The sequence below is a fragment of the Macaca nemestrina genome, chromosome 8, assembly GCF_043159975.1.
Source record: "Macaca nemestrina isolate mMacNem1 chromosome 8, mMacNem.hap1, whole genome shotgun sequence".
Classification (NCBI taxonomy): domain Eukaryota; kingdom Metazoa; phylum Chordata; class Mammalia; order Primates; family Cercopithecidae; genus Macaca; species Macaca nemestrina.
Window position 1 is genome coordinate 125407717 of NC_092132.1, and position 14980 is coordinate 125422696.

A 14980-nucleotide genomic window follows, 5' to 3' on the forward strand; every position below is an offset into this window, starting at 1 on the left:
TAGTAACACAACATGCTTCAATTCAGAAAGCCATACATAATATTAGAGAATTCCACAAAGTCAGTTGGCTAGGGTGCCAGATCCATGTTCATGTGACAGTACTATGGGGGTTTCATTTAATTACCATTATTGTATCAGAATAAGTTACTCTTTTTTTATTTTTTTGAGAAAGGGTCTTACTCTCTTACCTAGGCTAGAATGCAGTGGTGCAATTATAGCTCACTGCAGCCTTGACCTCCTGGGCTGAAGTGATCCTTCCACCTCAGCCCCCTGGGTAGCTGGAACTACAGGCCCAAGCCACCATACCAAGCTAATTTTTGTGGTTTTTGTAGAGATGGGGTCTCACCATGTTGCCCAGGGTAGCCTCCAACTCCTGGGATCAAGCTATCTGCCCACCTTGGCCTCCCAAAATGCTGGGATTACAGGCGTGAGCCACACAACGACCCAAGATAAGTTCTTCTTTGTCAAGTATCCAGACAACAAAAATTTACTTACATCTTTAAGACCTTATGTTAACTAATTACCTGCTGTCTTAGGACAGAGGATATTATACATGTTTTCTTGAAGGCTGAAGGCCGCTATGACTATCCATTATTGTAACTGGGTGTGACTACATAGCACAATTCAAGTTGCATTTTAGATTTACCATCTTTGAAGTCCAATGTGATTTTTTTTTTTTTTGAGACGGCATCTCACTCTCTCCCCCAGGCTGGAGTGCAGTGGCGCAATCTCAGCTCACTGCAAGCTCCGCTTCCCGGGTTCACGCCATTCTCCTGCCTCAGCCTCCCGAGTAGCTGGGACTACAGGTGCCCGCCACCACGCCCGGCTAATTTTTTTGTATTTTTAGTAAGGACAGGGTTTCACCGTGTTAGCCAGGGTGGTCTCGATCTCCTGACCTCATGATCCGCCTGCCTTGGCCTCCCAAAGTGCTGGAATTACAGGCGTGAGCCACCACACCCGGCAAGAAGTCCAATGTGGTTTTTTATGGATAGTACCATGCTTGCCAATACAGACCCCTCTGTAACATTCCCTCCTCACCTTTCCTTTTGTTTTTCAGCTATTAATCCAGTGTGTGAAGAAACCAGAAAGCAGGTTTGTTAGGGTCTTGATGATACGAGGGCAACATGTTCCAGGGAGAGTTCAAGTTTCTGCACAGCTTTAGGGCTGGGACTTTTGGCATGTTTGAAACAGGGTACAGATTCCTTTCACTTATGTGTCACTGGAGCAGAGTTTGTAGGGTCTACATTGCTAGAAGTCTGGCTTCTGGGTGAGGGAGAATGAAGGTCTACTTAATTTTATAAAACACTGATACTTTCATATGTAGCCTTTAGGCCAATCAAAATAACTGGCGACATGGAAATCAATTGGATCTATTAACTGAAAATGGTTTATGTTTAACAAAATCTGTAAAATGTGAAATAACATTTTAGCACAAGGAAGAAAATACATTTGAAATATTTAAGTGGGTTTGTTGAGTTTGGAACAACAGGACTTCAAAATGGTACCTGCCCTAAATTTTTCTTAGCTAAGCAAGCAGAAGTCATCTCAATGTGTAAAGGAGATAGAAACTAACTACAAAAAGAATTCTTTTCCCAAAGAGAAATACAGCATTTTACAATTTATAACAATTGTTTTAAAAAATTCTATCTTAATTTTATATTGACAAAGCTTGCTTAAATATTTAAAACTTTAACACTGTTTCATAGTATCTTTTAGCTAAATTCTTGGAAAAGGAAATCTACACATTAAAAAAATAGTAATTTCAAGGTCTCATATCTCATGTAGGGTCATTCCTTGAAAACTCTCCTATGTGAGCATTTGATTTTGAGTACCATAAAAACATCCCTCAGAAGTACTGTGTGAGAAGGACAGGGCACTGGTCACCTGCTGAAGGATGGCACAGACTGAGCTGGGAGCACTATGCCAACGCACGCACAAGACTAACTGTCCTAGATGTCAACCTGTAACCAAGCGCTGTGCTGCACCACCGCAGAGCAAGGCTGTGCCTGCGACCTTACCTGGCTTCTGTATAACTGCATTGCAAGCGTTTGCAATTTCTTCCCTCTTTGCTTCATCTGGGTATTGATTCTCATTGAAGTAACTGCAGATGCAACCAATACAAACACAAAGTTTTTATTTTTCAAACATACTCTCATTAAAACACTAACTCGTTGAAAAATATGTGCTGTAAGATGCCACACGTAAGTGTCTAGGTCCAGGCTGTCGAATGGAATGTTCTGTGAGAGTAGAATCTTCTATGCTGTCCAGTATGGTAGCCAAAACTCAAAAATGGCTACTGAGCACTTGAAAGGAGGCTAATGTCAGGGATGGAATTTGAATTTTATTTAATTTTAATTTGAATAGCTCCATGTGACTAGTGGCTATTATATGGGACAGAACAGGTCTACATACTGCTGTGCTTCATTAAAAGATGTCATTGATATAGCAAAAATTTGAAATTACCCACGTATCCATCAATAGGAGAATGGCAGAACAAATTATGGGATATCTATACTTATACATTGCTATTTAAAACTAGTAGGAAAAAATAAGTTAAGAGTTCTGTCCACTGACCTGGAGGGATGTTTATGACATATTTCTTTTTTTTTTTTTTTTTTGAGACAGAGTCTCGCTCTGTCGCCCGGGCTGGAGTGCAGTGGCCGGATCTCAGCTCACTGCAAGCTCCGCCTCCCGGGTTCACGCCATTCTCCTGCCTCAGCCTCCCGAGTAGCTGGGACTACAGGCGCCCACCACCGCGCCCGGCTAATTTTTTGTATTTTTTAGTAGAGACGGGGTTTCACCGTGTTAACCAGGATGGTCTCGATCTCCTGACCTCGTGATCCGCCCGTCTCGGCCTCCCAAAGTGCTGGGATTACAGGCTTGAGCCACCGCGCCCGGCATATGACATATTTCTAAGTGAGGAAAACTATCCACAGAATAATACTGAAAACACTGTTATTTTCAATATTGGTATTATACCAATAATAATATGAAAATATCATTACAGAATTAAAAATTCCTATGTGTACATAAGTTTGCATAGATGAAAGCTGGAAGACTACACAGTAAGCTTAAATACTGGTTACTGATTTGTGGGGAGGGGGCTTAGTGGGAGGAGTTTAAACATTTTCTTTTTCATTTGTTAAAAAAGTACGTATTACTTTTGCACTTTTTTTTTTTTTTTTTTTTTTGAGACGGAGTCATGCTCTGTCGCCCAGGCTGGAGTGCAGTGGCCGGATCTCCACTCACTGCAAGCTCCGCCTCCCAGGTTCACGCCATTCTCCTGCCTCAGCCTCCCAAGTAGCTGGGACTACAGGCGCCCGCCACTTCGCCCGGCTAGTTTTTTGTATTTTGTAGTAGAGACGGGGTTTCACTGTGTTAGCCAGGATGGTCTCGATCTCCTGACCTCGTGATCCGCCCGTCTCGGCCTCCCAAAGTGCTGGGATTACAGGCTTGAGCCACCGCGCCCGGCCACTTTTGCACTTTTTAAAGAACAATAGTACTTTAAAGAAAGAAAATATTTACTTAACCCATCCTTAGAATTCTCAGACCCATCAGACTGCATGTGGGAATAGAATGCTTATTAGTGCTACTTTTTCAGTCACCCGTGAGTTTAAAAAAAGAAAAGGAGAACTTTCATGGTTTCAACTCGGAAACTTCCAATCAGGAAATGGGCCCCTGTCAAATTCTAGCACCTACCATTTTTTCACGGGTTTCCCTTTCCCTGTAATCCAGCCTTTCTTAAACCTTCAGCACTCCTGTCTGCACTGGTGGAAATGCCATCCTACTGTGAATAGCACTGGAGGCCCCAGCCCTTCCTGACGATGACCTGCAAACCCAGCTCCTAACACTGACTCCCTCCTCTCACCGCCCACTCTTCCTTGGAGGGCATGCCTTCACTGTAGTTATTTATTTATTTAACCTCATCTGATGTCTCACCTGATGTAGTCCTGACCCACAGCAGCTGTCCCCACCTAACTACCTTTTCTTCTGTAAAACTTACGTCATATAGCTATATCCTCCCAGTCTTGTCAACTACCACCCTCCACCATGGTCTTCTGCTTTATTTGAGCATCTCTTCCTGCACCATTTTCTGCTGTCATTTCTGGGACTCCAGTGTGCATACTGAGGATTTTTCCAAGTCACTACCCTCATAATTGCTTCACTTTCACATTTCTAATGGCTTCTGTCTCTGCTCTATGTCTGCTATTTACTTAGGCTAAGAAGCTTTGGATTAACTCTGAGAACTAACAGCATGGCTGTCACCTAGGAGCCAGTTAGAAGAGCTGAATCTCAGACCCCACCTCAGACTTACTAAATCAGAATCTGAATTTTAACAAGATTTCCAGGTGACCTAAATGCACAGGTCATAACTTCTGAGATGTTCTGGATGAGTTCATTTACACAAAATTTAACAAAAAGCAGATACTAAGTACCTAATATGTGCTTGTCACTGTGGATAAAGAAAGATGATATAGTTTCTGACTCCGAAGTGTTCACAGTCCACTAGAGAGAGACATGTAAGTCAATACCCTGTGGTGAAATGCCATAGGATGTACGGACAGAGCACTGAGGGAGCGTGGATGAATGTGTGCTCAGTGTTGTTGGCAGGAGCCTGGAAAGGCGTCACTGAGGAGTGCCATCTGAATTAGGTCTAGAGGATGTGCAGGAGATTGCAAAGCAGAGAAGAGGAGGAAAAGCATTTTATTTAAGAGGGAACAGCATATGCAAAGGCAAAATAGCAGATAAAAGCTTTTGAGGATTCTGGGCATAGAGAAGAGTTGAATGTGGCTAGAACATAGGGCTTGTACAAAGCAATGAGATAGTGGCCTGGAAAGGTGGGATGGGGCCAGTTTGTGAAGACCCTTGTGTGTTCCTCAAGAAGACTTCATACTGAAATAAACGGGGTGCCTTCGAGGTTTCCAAGATACACAGAGATATACTCCCATCTGTTCTTTAAAAGACAACACTTTATCTTCAAGGCTTAACCCTTGGAATTCTACCTCCATGATCTTCAATTCTGAAATTCCCCAGTCAACTTTGTATTTACCTATGCCTCCTCTTCAAAATAATTTGTTCTGCACTTTCTTTATTTTAACTCCTTAATTCTCCCAACCACCAGTTAAAAAAACAAAACAAAACAAAAACAAAAACAATCTCTGTTTTTCACTCCTCTTTGGGCTTCACCTGTCATTTCTTAGCCTGAACTCCATGGCATGCGAAATCAGCAACTTCCCTTAGAGAAACTAGGTTCTTTAGCTTTTCTGTCCTTCCACCATACCTGTCCAGTCAATCTCCTACCCTGCAGAAAGCAACTTCCATTTATTTTCTTCCATCCTTTTCTCAGGGGACCAAGTGTTCCTGGACAAAGTCATAAAATAGGGCCAATTGGTTTTTTAATAAATCCACATTTTTCAACCTTAACTGAGACCCTCATTTCTGTTCGGAATTCTTTTGGTCTTTTCTAACCAATTGCCTTTCATATCCCATCTTTCCTGCCCCATTTACCTGAAAACTTTGCACTCTCTTACCCCAAACCCTCAAATTGACCACTGTCACTTTTTGCAGATGACCTTGCTTTCTCTCTTATGAAGATGGAGATTATTTAATATGAGTTAATTGCTTGGCTTCTCAACTTGTACACTGTTCTAAGCATTACTCATTCATTTGTCTTATGGCAGAGGAAGATGCATGCATTCTCCTCCTCTTCAAGGTCAACTTCTCCGCTTTTGTCTTTGACCTCATTCCCCTTCCTTTCATTTTCTCAACTCTCTCCTTTCTTTCCTGCATATCTCATCTTTTCCATGTGCCCATACAGTGATCTTACTTCACTGTTTTTATAATACATATTTCTTCATTATTGTGATCTCTGAAGTCAGGATGCATTTTATAATTGGTGGTGTTCTGTCTCCCTTACTGGCACGTCAAATAAGGTGTGTCTTACAATCTAAGGCCTTCTTAGACTTGATGGGATACACTAGTTGCTAAGACCTACGGGTTCCTTTTAAGCAATAGCTCTTTGGCCAGTACACCTCATTGTGATAACTTTTCTTCCAAGTGACTGCAAAGCCTGTGATGACACTGTACCCGCTCCAGTGCCTGATTGATATTCCTAAAGCATATCTCTAGTTACTATCCTGTTCAGAAATTCTCAAAGGTTTATTAGAGAGGTGTTCAAAGTCCCCTCTAAACAACCTCATAAAAACCCTAGAAGAAAACCTAGGTAATACCATTCAGGACATAGGCATGGGCAAGGACTTCATGCCTAAAACACCAAAAGCAACAGCAACAAAAGCCAAAATTGACAAATGGGATCTAATTAAACTAAAGAGCTTCTGCACAGCAAAAGTAACTACCATCAGAGTGAACAGGCAACCTACAGAATGGGAGAAAATTTTTGCAATCTACTCATCTGACAAAGGGCTAATATCCAGAACCTACAAAGAACTCAAACAAATTTACAAGAAAAAAACAAACAACCCCATCAAAAAGTGGGCAAAGGATATGAACAGACACTTCTCAAAAGATGACATTCATACAGCCAACAGACACATGAAAAAATGCTCATCATCACTCGTAATCAGAGAAATGCAAAACAAAACCACAATGAGATACCATCTCACACCAGTTAGAATGGCAATCATTAAAAAGTCAGGAAACAACAGGTGCTGGGGAGGATGTGGAGAAACAGGAACACTTTTACACTGTTGGTGGGACTGTAAGCTGATTCAACCATTGTGGAAGACAGTGTGGCGATTCTTCAAGGATCTAGAACTAGAAATACCATTTGATCCAACCATCCCATTACTGGGGATATACCCAAAGGATTATAAGTCATGCTGCTATAAAGACACATGCACATGTATGTTTATTGCAGCACTATTCACAATAGCAAAGACTTGGAATCAACCCAACTGTCCATCAGTGACAGACTGGATTAAGAAAATGTGGCACATATACACCATGGAATACTATGCAGCCATAAAAAAGGATGAGTTCGTGTCCTTTGTAGGGACATGGATGCAGCTGGAAACCATCATTCTCAGCAAACAACCTCTACATCTTTATCTGCTACTCCCATATATGCATGCTACCACCTAGGAAAATGGAATAACTCGATAAACTCCTTGCATCTCTATACCTTTCTCTTGCAAGTACATCAGCTTTTTGCCTCCCCCCACCCCGCAGTGCAAATCTTATCTTTCCAGGGTACACCTCAAATATCACCTCTTGGCCAATCAAATGTATTTTCTTTGCCCTATGGATCCCACCGCACTTCATCTATTCCTCTCTTATATATCTTTCATCTTGTATTACAGTTATCACTGTATACATCTGTCTTCTGTTGCACTGAAAACCACATGATGCCAGGGTACAAGTCTGACTCATCCTCACATGCACTCCTCACTAATGATAGTGCTGATGAGTCAATAATGATAGACAAAGGCACCACCAACCCAGTGTGGGGGCCTCCAAAAGAAATGGATCTCACAGTAAATGAACTGCTAACAAGCGAGGGCAAATAGGTATTGCAAAATGGATCTTGAAGGATACGTACTAAGGGGTTAGCAATGACTACCTCCAAGAAGTGACAGTGTTGGGGATGGGGGTAAAAACGGAAAATATTGGTGGCAATTAAGAATGATTTTCACTTTTTCTTGGAGAAATAAGAAAAAAATTTTAAAAAATTGACATTCTGCCTTATATACTTCTCTGTTGAATTTCTGAAATAAACACATGCTATTTTTATAAATTACTTTTTAAGAAGAGAACTTGGGAGAGACAGTACAATATTTAAGAACTAGTTTAATGATTAATACAACTCTGTAACTATTTATGTTTGGAAAGTGTATTTGGACCAGCTAGAAAATATTAGGATTGTGATTTCTGTTCTTGTGACAAATAGATAAAGCCATGCTATCTCTGGAAGCTAAATTAGAATTTGCAGTTATTCATGGTATATATAATTTTTTGTACTGAGTTAAAAAGGTTTAAAATGAATTAAATTTAATTAAAGATTAAAATTAATCTGTATTTTTAGGATCTAACTATATAAAATAAAGAAGACTAAAGTAAAAAAGGAAATCAGTAACTTTTTCCAAATCAAAGGCTAAAGAAAATAAGAATTGATTCAATATGGTTTTAAATCTCTAAGTCTGGTATAACTAATTAATCCTTTCTTCTCTACTAAAGACCTGTTATTTTTGTAATTAAGAAATGTAGGCCTATTAAAAAATATGAATTTTCATTGAAACGTGCTATTGCAGCTGGAGGAGTATACAAAGGACTGTTAGCACAACTCTCTTCTTTCTCTATTTCTGTAATGTTTCAATGTTTAAAAAATATTAATTCAAGATACAGAGTATAATCTAAATGGATAAAATGACATTTACAGTACCTCATGGTAAAATTTAAGTTTAAAACGTAATAAGATTTTTCACTGCAAAACTCTTAAAACTTTTTTGTGAGAAAAGACACACAATATTGATATAAGTAGACGAGTTTTTTGAAAAGATAAAGGTAGACCAGGAAATTAAAATACCAAACAACTATGTATTACATGACTATGCATAAGGCATTGTACTTGAGGGATATGAGTAATTTCAAAATATGGGCCCTGATTATGGTTCAGTTGAGAAGAAGATATAAAAAAATTAAATAATAAAAGGAGTCAAAACATAACTGTGACAAAATAAAATGCATCTAGCTTCTAATTAAGTATAAAACAACATGTTAAATTCAGAAAAGAGTGATATCTCTATGGACTGGGCTGATCTGGGAAAGCTCATTGAATTGGGCAGGCTTCTGAGGGGTGAGCAGGTTGCAGGCATTGGAGAGGCAAGGGCAACAGTAATAGTAAAGACAAAAATATGAAGGTATAAAACTTAAGACATGCTTGAAAAACAGAAGGCAACTAGTGATGTGATGTGATTAGGCTATAGGGCTTACAGAAGGATGGTCATACACGCTGGTTTGCCTGACATAGTGCTGTTTTCTTGGATTATTAACAAATCCCATCTTAATCTCCCAGAGTGTCCCGCTTTGGACAATAAATTATATGGCCACTCTAGGACCACACTACATAATATATATATATATATATATATATATATATATCTGAATTTAATGTCAACTAAAATCCTCTGAATCTTTTTCACATGTGCTCTGACGAGGAGGATATGGTAATTGCTCAGAAAAAAGGAAGCATCAAGAGGAAGATGGCTATAGTTTCTATCTACTCACAAAAGGAGGTATTTAAGCCCAAAAAATATGCTTGGCATATAATAGACAGTAAGTATCTAATGAACAGATGGTTGAATAAATGAATACACCAGGGAATAAATGAATGAGAAAAGGAAACAAAGGTGAAAACAGAAAACAGTGGTTTCAGTTAAGACTTTTGGTAAAACCCAGACTATCTCAGGAGAAAGTGAGGATTTCACCACTTTGTACAATTATCTTCTCTAAGTAAATTTGGTGGTTTTAGCCTAAGCTATTTTTGTTTTATTTGTATTTATTTTTGATATTTGTGTTTATTTCTGAGCTATATATAACCAAAATGAACTGCCAATGAAGTTGGGAAATAGATCTAATAACTTTGATTTTGAATATACTGAATTAGTCATTCATTTCAATCACCCAAAAATGTTAAGTCCTAGTGTATACCAGGCAGTTGGCTAAATGGTGGCAAAGGTGAACCAGACAAAGCTTCCCCAAGTAGTCACCAGGAGATACAGGTATGTAAAGAAGATATTATGAAGTATTGTAAAAGAAATTGTATTAGTTGTATGAATACAGTACCGCGGTAGCAGAGAGGAATGTATATTTGGGCAGGGTCTTGAAGAAATAGCAAGGGTTTTCAGGGCAGAGAGGGTGGGTGCAGGGAAATGTTGTCAGGCAGAGGAAACAACACGATATCCAAAGGCAGTGAAAGAGTCACAAAAGAGCTTACAATGTTCCGAAAATGGGAAGGAGTTTAGTATCGCTAGAATACACAGCGTATGACGGGGGGTTGTGAAAGGTTGGGTCCAGATTTTAAAGGGTATGGAGTTAACTTTGTAGGCAACTGGGAGCTATAATTTAAAGCAGAGGTATTCTAAGATCAAACTTATTTTTGTAGGGCAATATCTCTGCTGATACTAGAGGCAGAAGCCAGTTAGGCAGCTGTGATGATGGCTGTGGAGAAGGCCTGAAGTAGGTTGAGGCCTGGACATAGAAAAGAAAGGTGAGATTCAAGAGATGCTTCGGAATGGTGATAAAATGCATTCAAGACAGCCCTAGGAACAGTATACACTGTTATTCACCTTCCAACATTTTAGATTATTTTGAAGGACTAGAAATTTCTGTTACCAAGTGGATAAACTGTAGGAGAACTTGGCTGCTGGACTCTAAAGGGGACCTGTTTCTGAAATGAAACTCTGGAGCTCAAAACATACTTCTAGTCCATATGAAATGTATATAGCCCTAGACATTTCCTAAGACAAAACAGGAAAAGAAGTATAAACAAAAGTCCACAGGTAGCAATAAAAAAGTGATAAAATAAATCCGGAGGGCACTACACTTCTACAGACAAAGGACACCGTCGGCTGAGTGATCAGTGAATGTCTTCACAGGGAGAAACCAAATGATCTTTTGCCAGACAATGACAGCAAAGAATTAAAATGAAAAGTGGCAAAATAATTTACATGAGATGAGAAACCATAAGCTAGTAACAAATGGAAATGTCCTTGAACCACTTTCATTTCAATAACACTGAAGTCTATAAAAACTGCAGCCAAAGAATTCCTTCTTTTGTGTCTGCATGAGCATATAGAAAAGACAGAGACTGACTCTCCAAGCAAGGGATAATGCCATGTAAATGAACATGTTCTTCTGTGCCTTCCTGTGAACTATCTCTGCTAAAGAGATATTTAAACCTCATCATTTCAGTTATCCAAAATAAGGTTTTAGAATTGCCAGACATGTCCCACTAAGTACAATTCAGTGTGTATTTCTTCATCACCAAGTAAACTTACTGGGCAGTGGGCAGGAAAGGTCTGCTTTTAGAAGAAAGATTACTCTTTCAGAAGAAGGAAAAAAACCAGCTTTAAACTAACATACTTTAGAACCTAAGTCCCATCTCCTATTTGAGAGTATCTATGTGATAAATGATCTCTGGAAATAAACAAAACGATTTCCATATCCAACCACCAGGGACTGGGTAATAAATAAGAGGATATTCTTAAAATGGATTTAGTCAATGAAAATCATGTTTTCAAAGATCATATAAGTGAGAAAGTATAAAACTACATATCTGGCACAATCATCTTTTGTTTGAAAAGATGTGTAGATATATACATAATACACAGAAAAATGACCCAAATGAAATATGCCAAATGTTAACAGTTAACTATCTTTGGATTGTAGTATTAAGAGGTATTTTAATTTTCTTTATATTTTCTTGTGTATCCCTCAATTTTATATATTAAGCATGTGCTAATTTTATAATTTAGAAAAGCATTATTTGAAAATAAAGTTTGCTGTCTTAAAGTATCAGCAAAATGGAATTAGATTAAAATTATTCTTAAATAATAAACTTTAGCCTATCTTAATGCCTTTTAGCAACAAACCAACTTACATTTTAAAAGTTTGTTTTGCATACACACTGAGGAATAACAAACAAAAGATGTTCTATACTAACGTATTTTTTACAGATGAGCTTATTTTTAACTCCATGGGGACTTAATAAAATAAATAATGGCTCTGTCCATATCAACCTTTTAGAAGGTGTGAGCACAAGCTAAAATATAAATGAGTTCTGTTACAGAAGAAGCTGTAAGTTTTCATGACTTTGCAGCATCTTAAGGTTTTAAAATAGAATAGCCTGTGAAAAGAGAAGAGAGTTCTAAACGGAAAAAAAAGTACTGACCTAGGAAGAGATTCACATGAGAAAGTGAATTCTTGAAGCCTAATTTACAAATGCCTATGGAATCCCATAACACAGCTCATTACACATGGATTTAGATGTAACACAGAGTAGATCTGACAAAGAATCAAAGACCTTTAAGCTGAAAGCTTCTTTATTTTGCAGGGGAGGACATGAACGTTGCAAATGAAGAGCCAGAGAGAACTGACTTGCTCAAGGTCACGTGACCTGTAACTCAGGTTTCTTGACTTAGTTCACTAGATCAGGAAAAGCCATTACTCAGCTAAGAGACATGGTATTGTTTCCGACATCATTTAACATATGTAATGCAAATCTCTGTATCAATGAATCACCTAGACCAAGTTTCTGTTAATTTCACAAGAGTTCCTGGAAGCAAAGATGTGGTGGCACCAGAAAGAAACTCGTGATAGCCAAAGGACCACAGTTACATCTCATCTAGCCTTGCCTTTTCCTCTTTGGAAAAGGAAATCTAATTGCTCTGGAGACACAACCATAACACTGACCTCCCTTTTTTCCTGGGCAGAGGAGAATTAAATAAACCCTGGGACTTCTCACTTGAAACAGAACATCAACACCCATTAAGTGTGTCTACTACACAGTTAACCTATCTTAGAAGAGTTAGTACCTCTTCAGACACTAGCAGAAAACAAAGCTTCCAAATCATTATCAGGATGGTAGGATGCTTTTCTTTACTTGTTTAAAAAAAAGAAAAAAATCCATACATGAGAATGAGAATTATGGATACCATGTATGAAATGTGCCCTAACATAAAGTTTTCCTTTCCCCAGGCCCTTCACTGCAATGTTTCCTTCTATGTTTAAATGTTTCATTTACTTGCAGCATGCTAATAGCCACTAGATCCCACTTGCTAATTGATAAACAGGTGTCAAGCATAACACTGGATTTAGAAGGTGAGTTTTTAGTACACTTTATCCTATTACTAAGCCCTCAAAACAACACTGACTATCACTTGTCCTAAAACATGCAGTCTTAAATGAAGTGCTACCATATTAGAGGTTTGGTGTGAGTCTTATTACTATGTAATAATTGGTTTTCCTTCTAATGTGTACTATCTTTTAATTATGTCTGTGAAGACCATGAAAAGAATGGAGACAATTTTCTAGAGTTGTCACAAAAACAGTAAAACTGACAAATTTGAACCAAATCTTAAAGAAAAACTGAGAAACAGTATTTCTCCTAAAACATGTCTTTTGACTACCACTGAATTTAGCAAGTATTTGCTTAGCCCTCCATTTTATTTAAATAATGAAGAAAAAGAACATGCACAAGAGGGCAGTGTTTGGTTTTGTTAGTCTGTGGATTTCTTAGTTTCCTAATGAAAAGACCAAATGTGAGTGATAACTAAGGTCATACCAGTGGAAGCCACGGTACCCTGGAGAGTAAACTGCACTTAACCAGTTCCCAAACTCCTAGGGCACAGGTAGTGGTATACTCCTTCCTCCATTTGCTCCACTTTAGCTAGATGCCAGCTGCATCTTGCTCTCTCTGTTTTGTCAGCCTTCACTGGTAGGAAGTAGGTTTACCAAAGAGGTTTGTAAGGTGACCCAGAATTAAGTTTCTCATTCATGGTGTACAAGGTGTCCCAAGGCAGGGAATCTATTCTTTTTTTTTTTAAAGTGCTGAATTATAAACTGGTCACTTACAAACTTGACACGATTGATCAATAATTATTATAACATGGAGATCAACAGAACAGGATTGATATGGATCAATCCATTGTTTTTTGCATGGTTTTTCTTATGATCAATACTATGCTTCTGCAAAATGACTACCTCTTGCTAAAAGGCTATTGTATTGTCTGTATCTAAAATGAGAGCTGGTCCTCCCAGGGATCAATCCAAATTCTTTATCTCAATAAGCAGCAAACCAAGCATGGAGAACAGCATAGATTCTTTTAAGAATCAGAGGTGCATTGGTCTGGGATTATGCTGATATGTCTCTGAAGGCAGAGGGAGAAACACAATACTTTATATACAGGGATACTTATTACTTTTTCTTAAACCTAGACTTTTACTTCTTTTTTCTTAGGTTTGCTGCTGTTTTAGGTGGGAGTCAATCAAACTACCAGGATATAGATAAATGAGTCTTCAATTGCCTTTGTTTGTTTATTTATTTATTTTGAGATGGAGTCTCACTCTTGCCTAGGCTAGAGTGCAATGGCGCAATCTCAGCTCACTGCAACTTCTGCCTCCTGGGTTCAAGTGATTCTCCTGCCTCAGTCTCCCAAGTAACTGGGATTATAGGTGCGCACCACTAGGCCTATTCTTCTGTATTTTTAGTAGAGACGGGTTTCACCATGTTAGCCAGGATGGTCTCGAACTCCTGACCTCAGGTGATCCAACCGCCTCGGCTTCCCAAAGTGCTGGGATTACAGGCATGAGCCACTGTGCTTGGCCCTCAATTGCCTTTTAAAAAGCCAAATTAATTCTGATCACATCTGACCAAAAAATGTGCTACTTATATTAATACTGACAGAGCTGGAAAGTTATCTTACCAACTGTATACAAGCTAAATAAATTTCTTCACAATAACACTGCAGAGCAAAAATATTTTGATGACAAGCCTAGTAAGATGATGATAATCACATAATAGTGTCAAGAAAGACAGAAACATAGCTTAATCTGGCATTTTAATTTAATGGATGACATGTCAAAGTAGGAACCAATTAAATAGAATATTTGGATGAGACACTATTATAATCAGGGCTCCTAGGTTTTCAAAGTATACTCTTAAGACCACTTTTAGATGCCTCCTACCACTAAACTAGCACAGTCCATTCAGATCCTACCAACTGAGATCTTCAAACACCAAAGACATATACAAGCCTCTGTACATGTTGTGTATGTTTAGTATAACAGTAATGATTTCTTAATGCCATTAAGGCCAGAACCACATTTGTCCTGTTAATTACTGTATTGCCCAGTATCTATTACAATGATTGGTACAAAGTAGAAGCTCAATACATATTTGCTTGAGTTTTTGAAGGTTCACTAGTTTTCTGTGAAGATTTTCCAATTCATCTATAAGTTGATT

General features: G+C 38.5%; 1 protein-coding gene across 14 annotated transcripts in view; it reads right to left on the minus strand.

Annotated features, from left to right (window-relative positions):
- LOC105481988 (homeobox containing 1) overlaps positions 1-14980 on the minus strand; it is a 167105-nt gene that overhangs the window by 7628 nt on the left and 144497 nt on the right. For all 14 annotated transcript variants that reach the window (XR_003018109.2, XR_003018108.2, XM_011741795.3 and 11 more), the window contains exon 7: positions 2019-2101. Coding sequence is in view for 12 of the 14 variants with exons in the window: in XM_011741795.3 (XP_011740097.1) it covers positions 2019-2101 (83 nt within the window). In the remaining 2 variants the exon portion in view is untranslated. The remainder of the gene's footprint in view (positions 1-2018; positions 2102-14980) is intronic.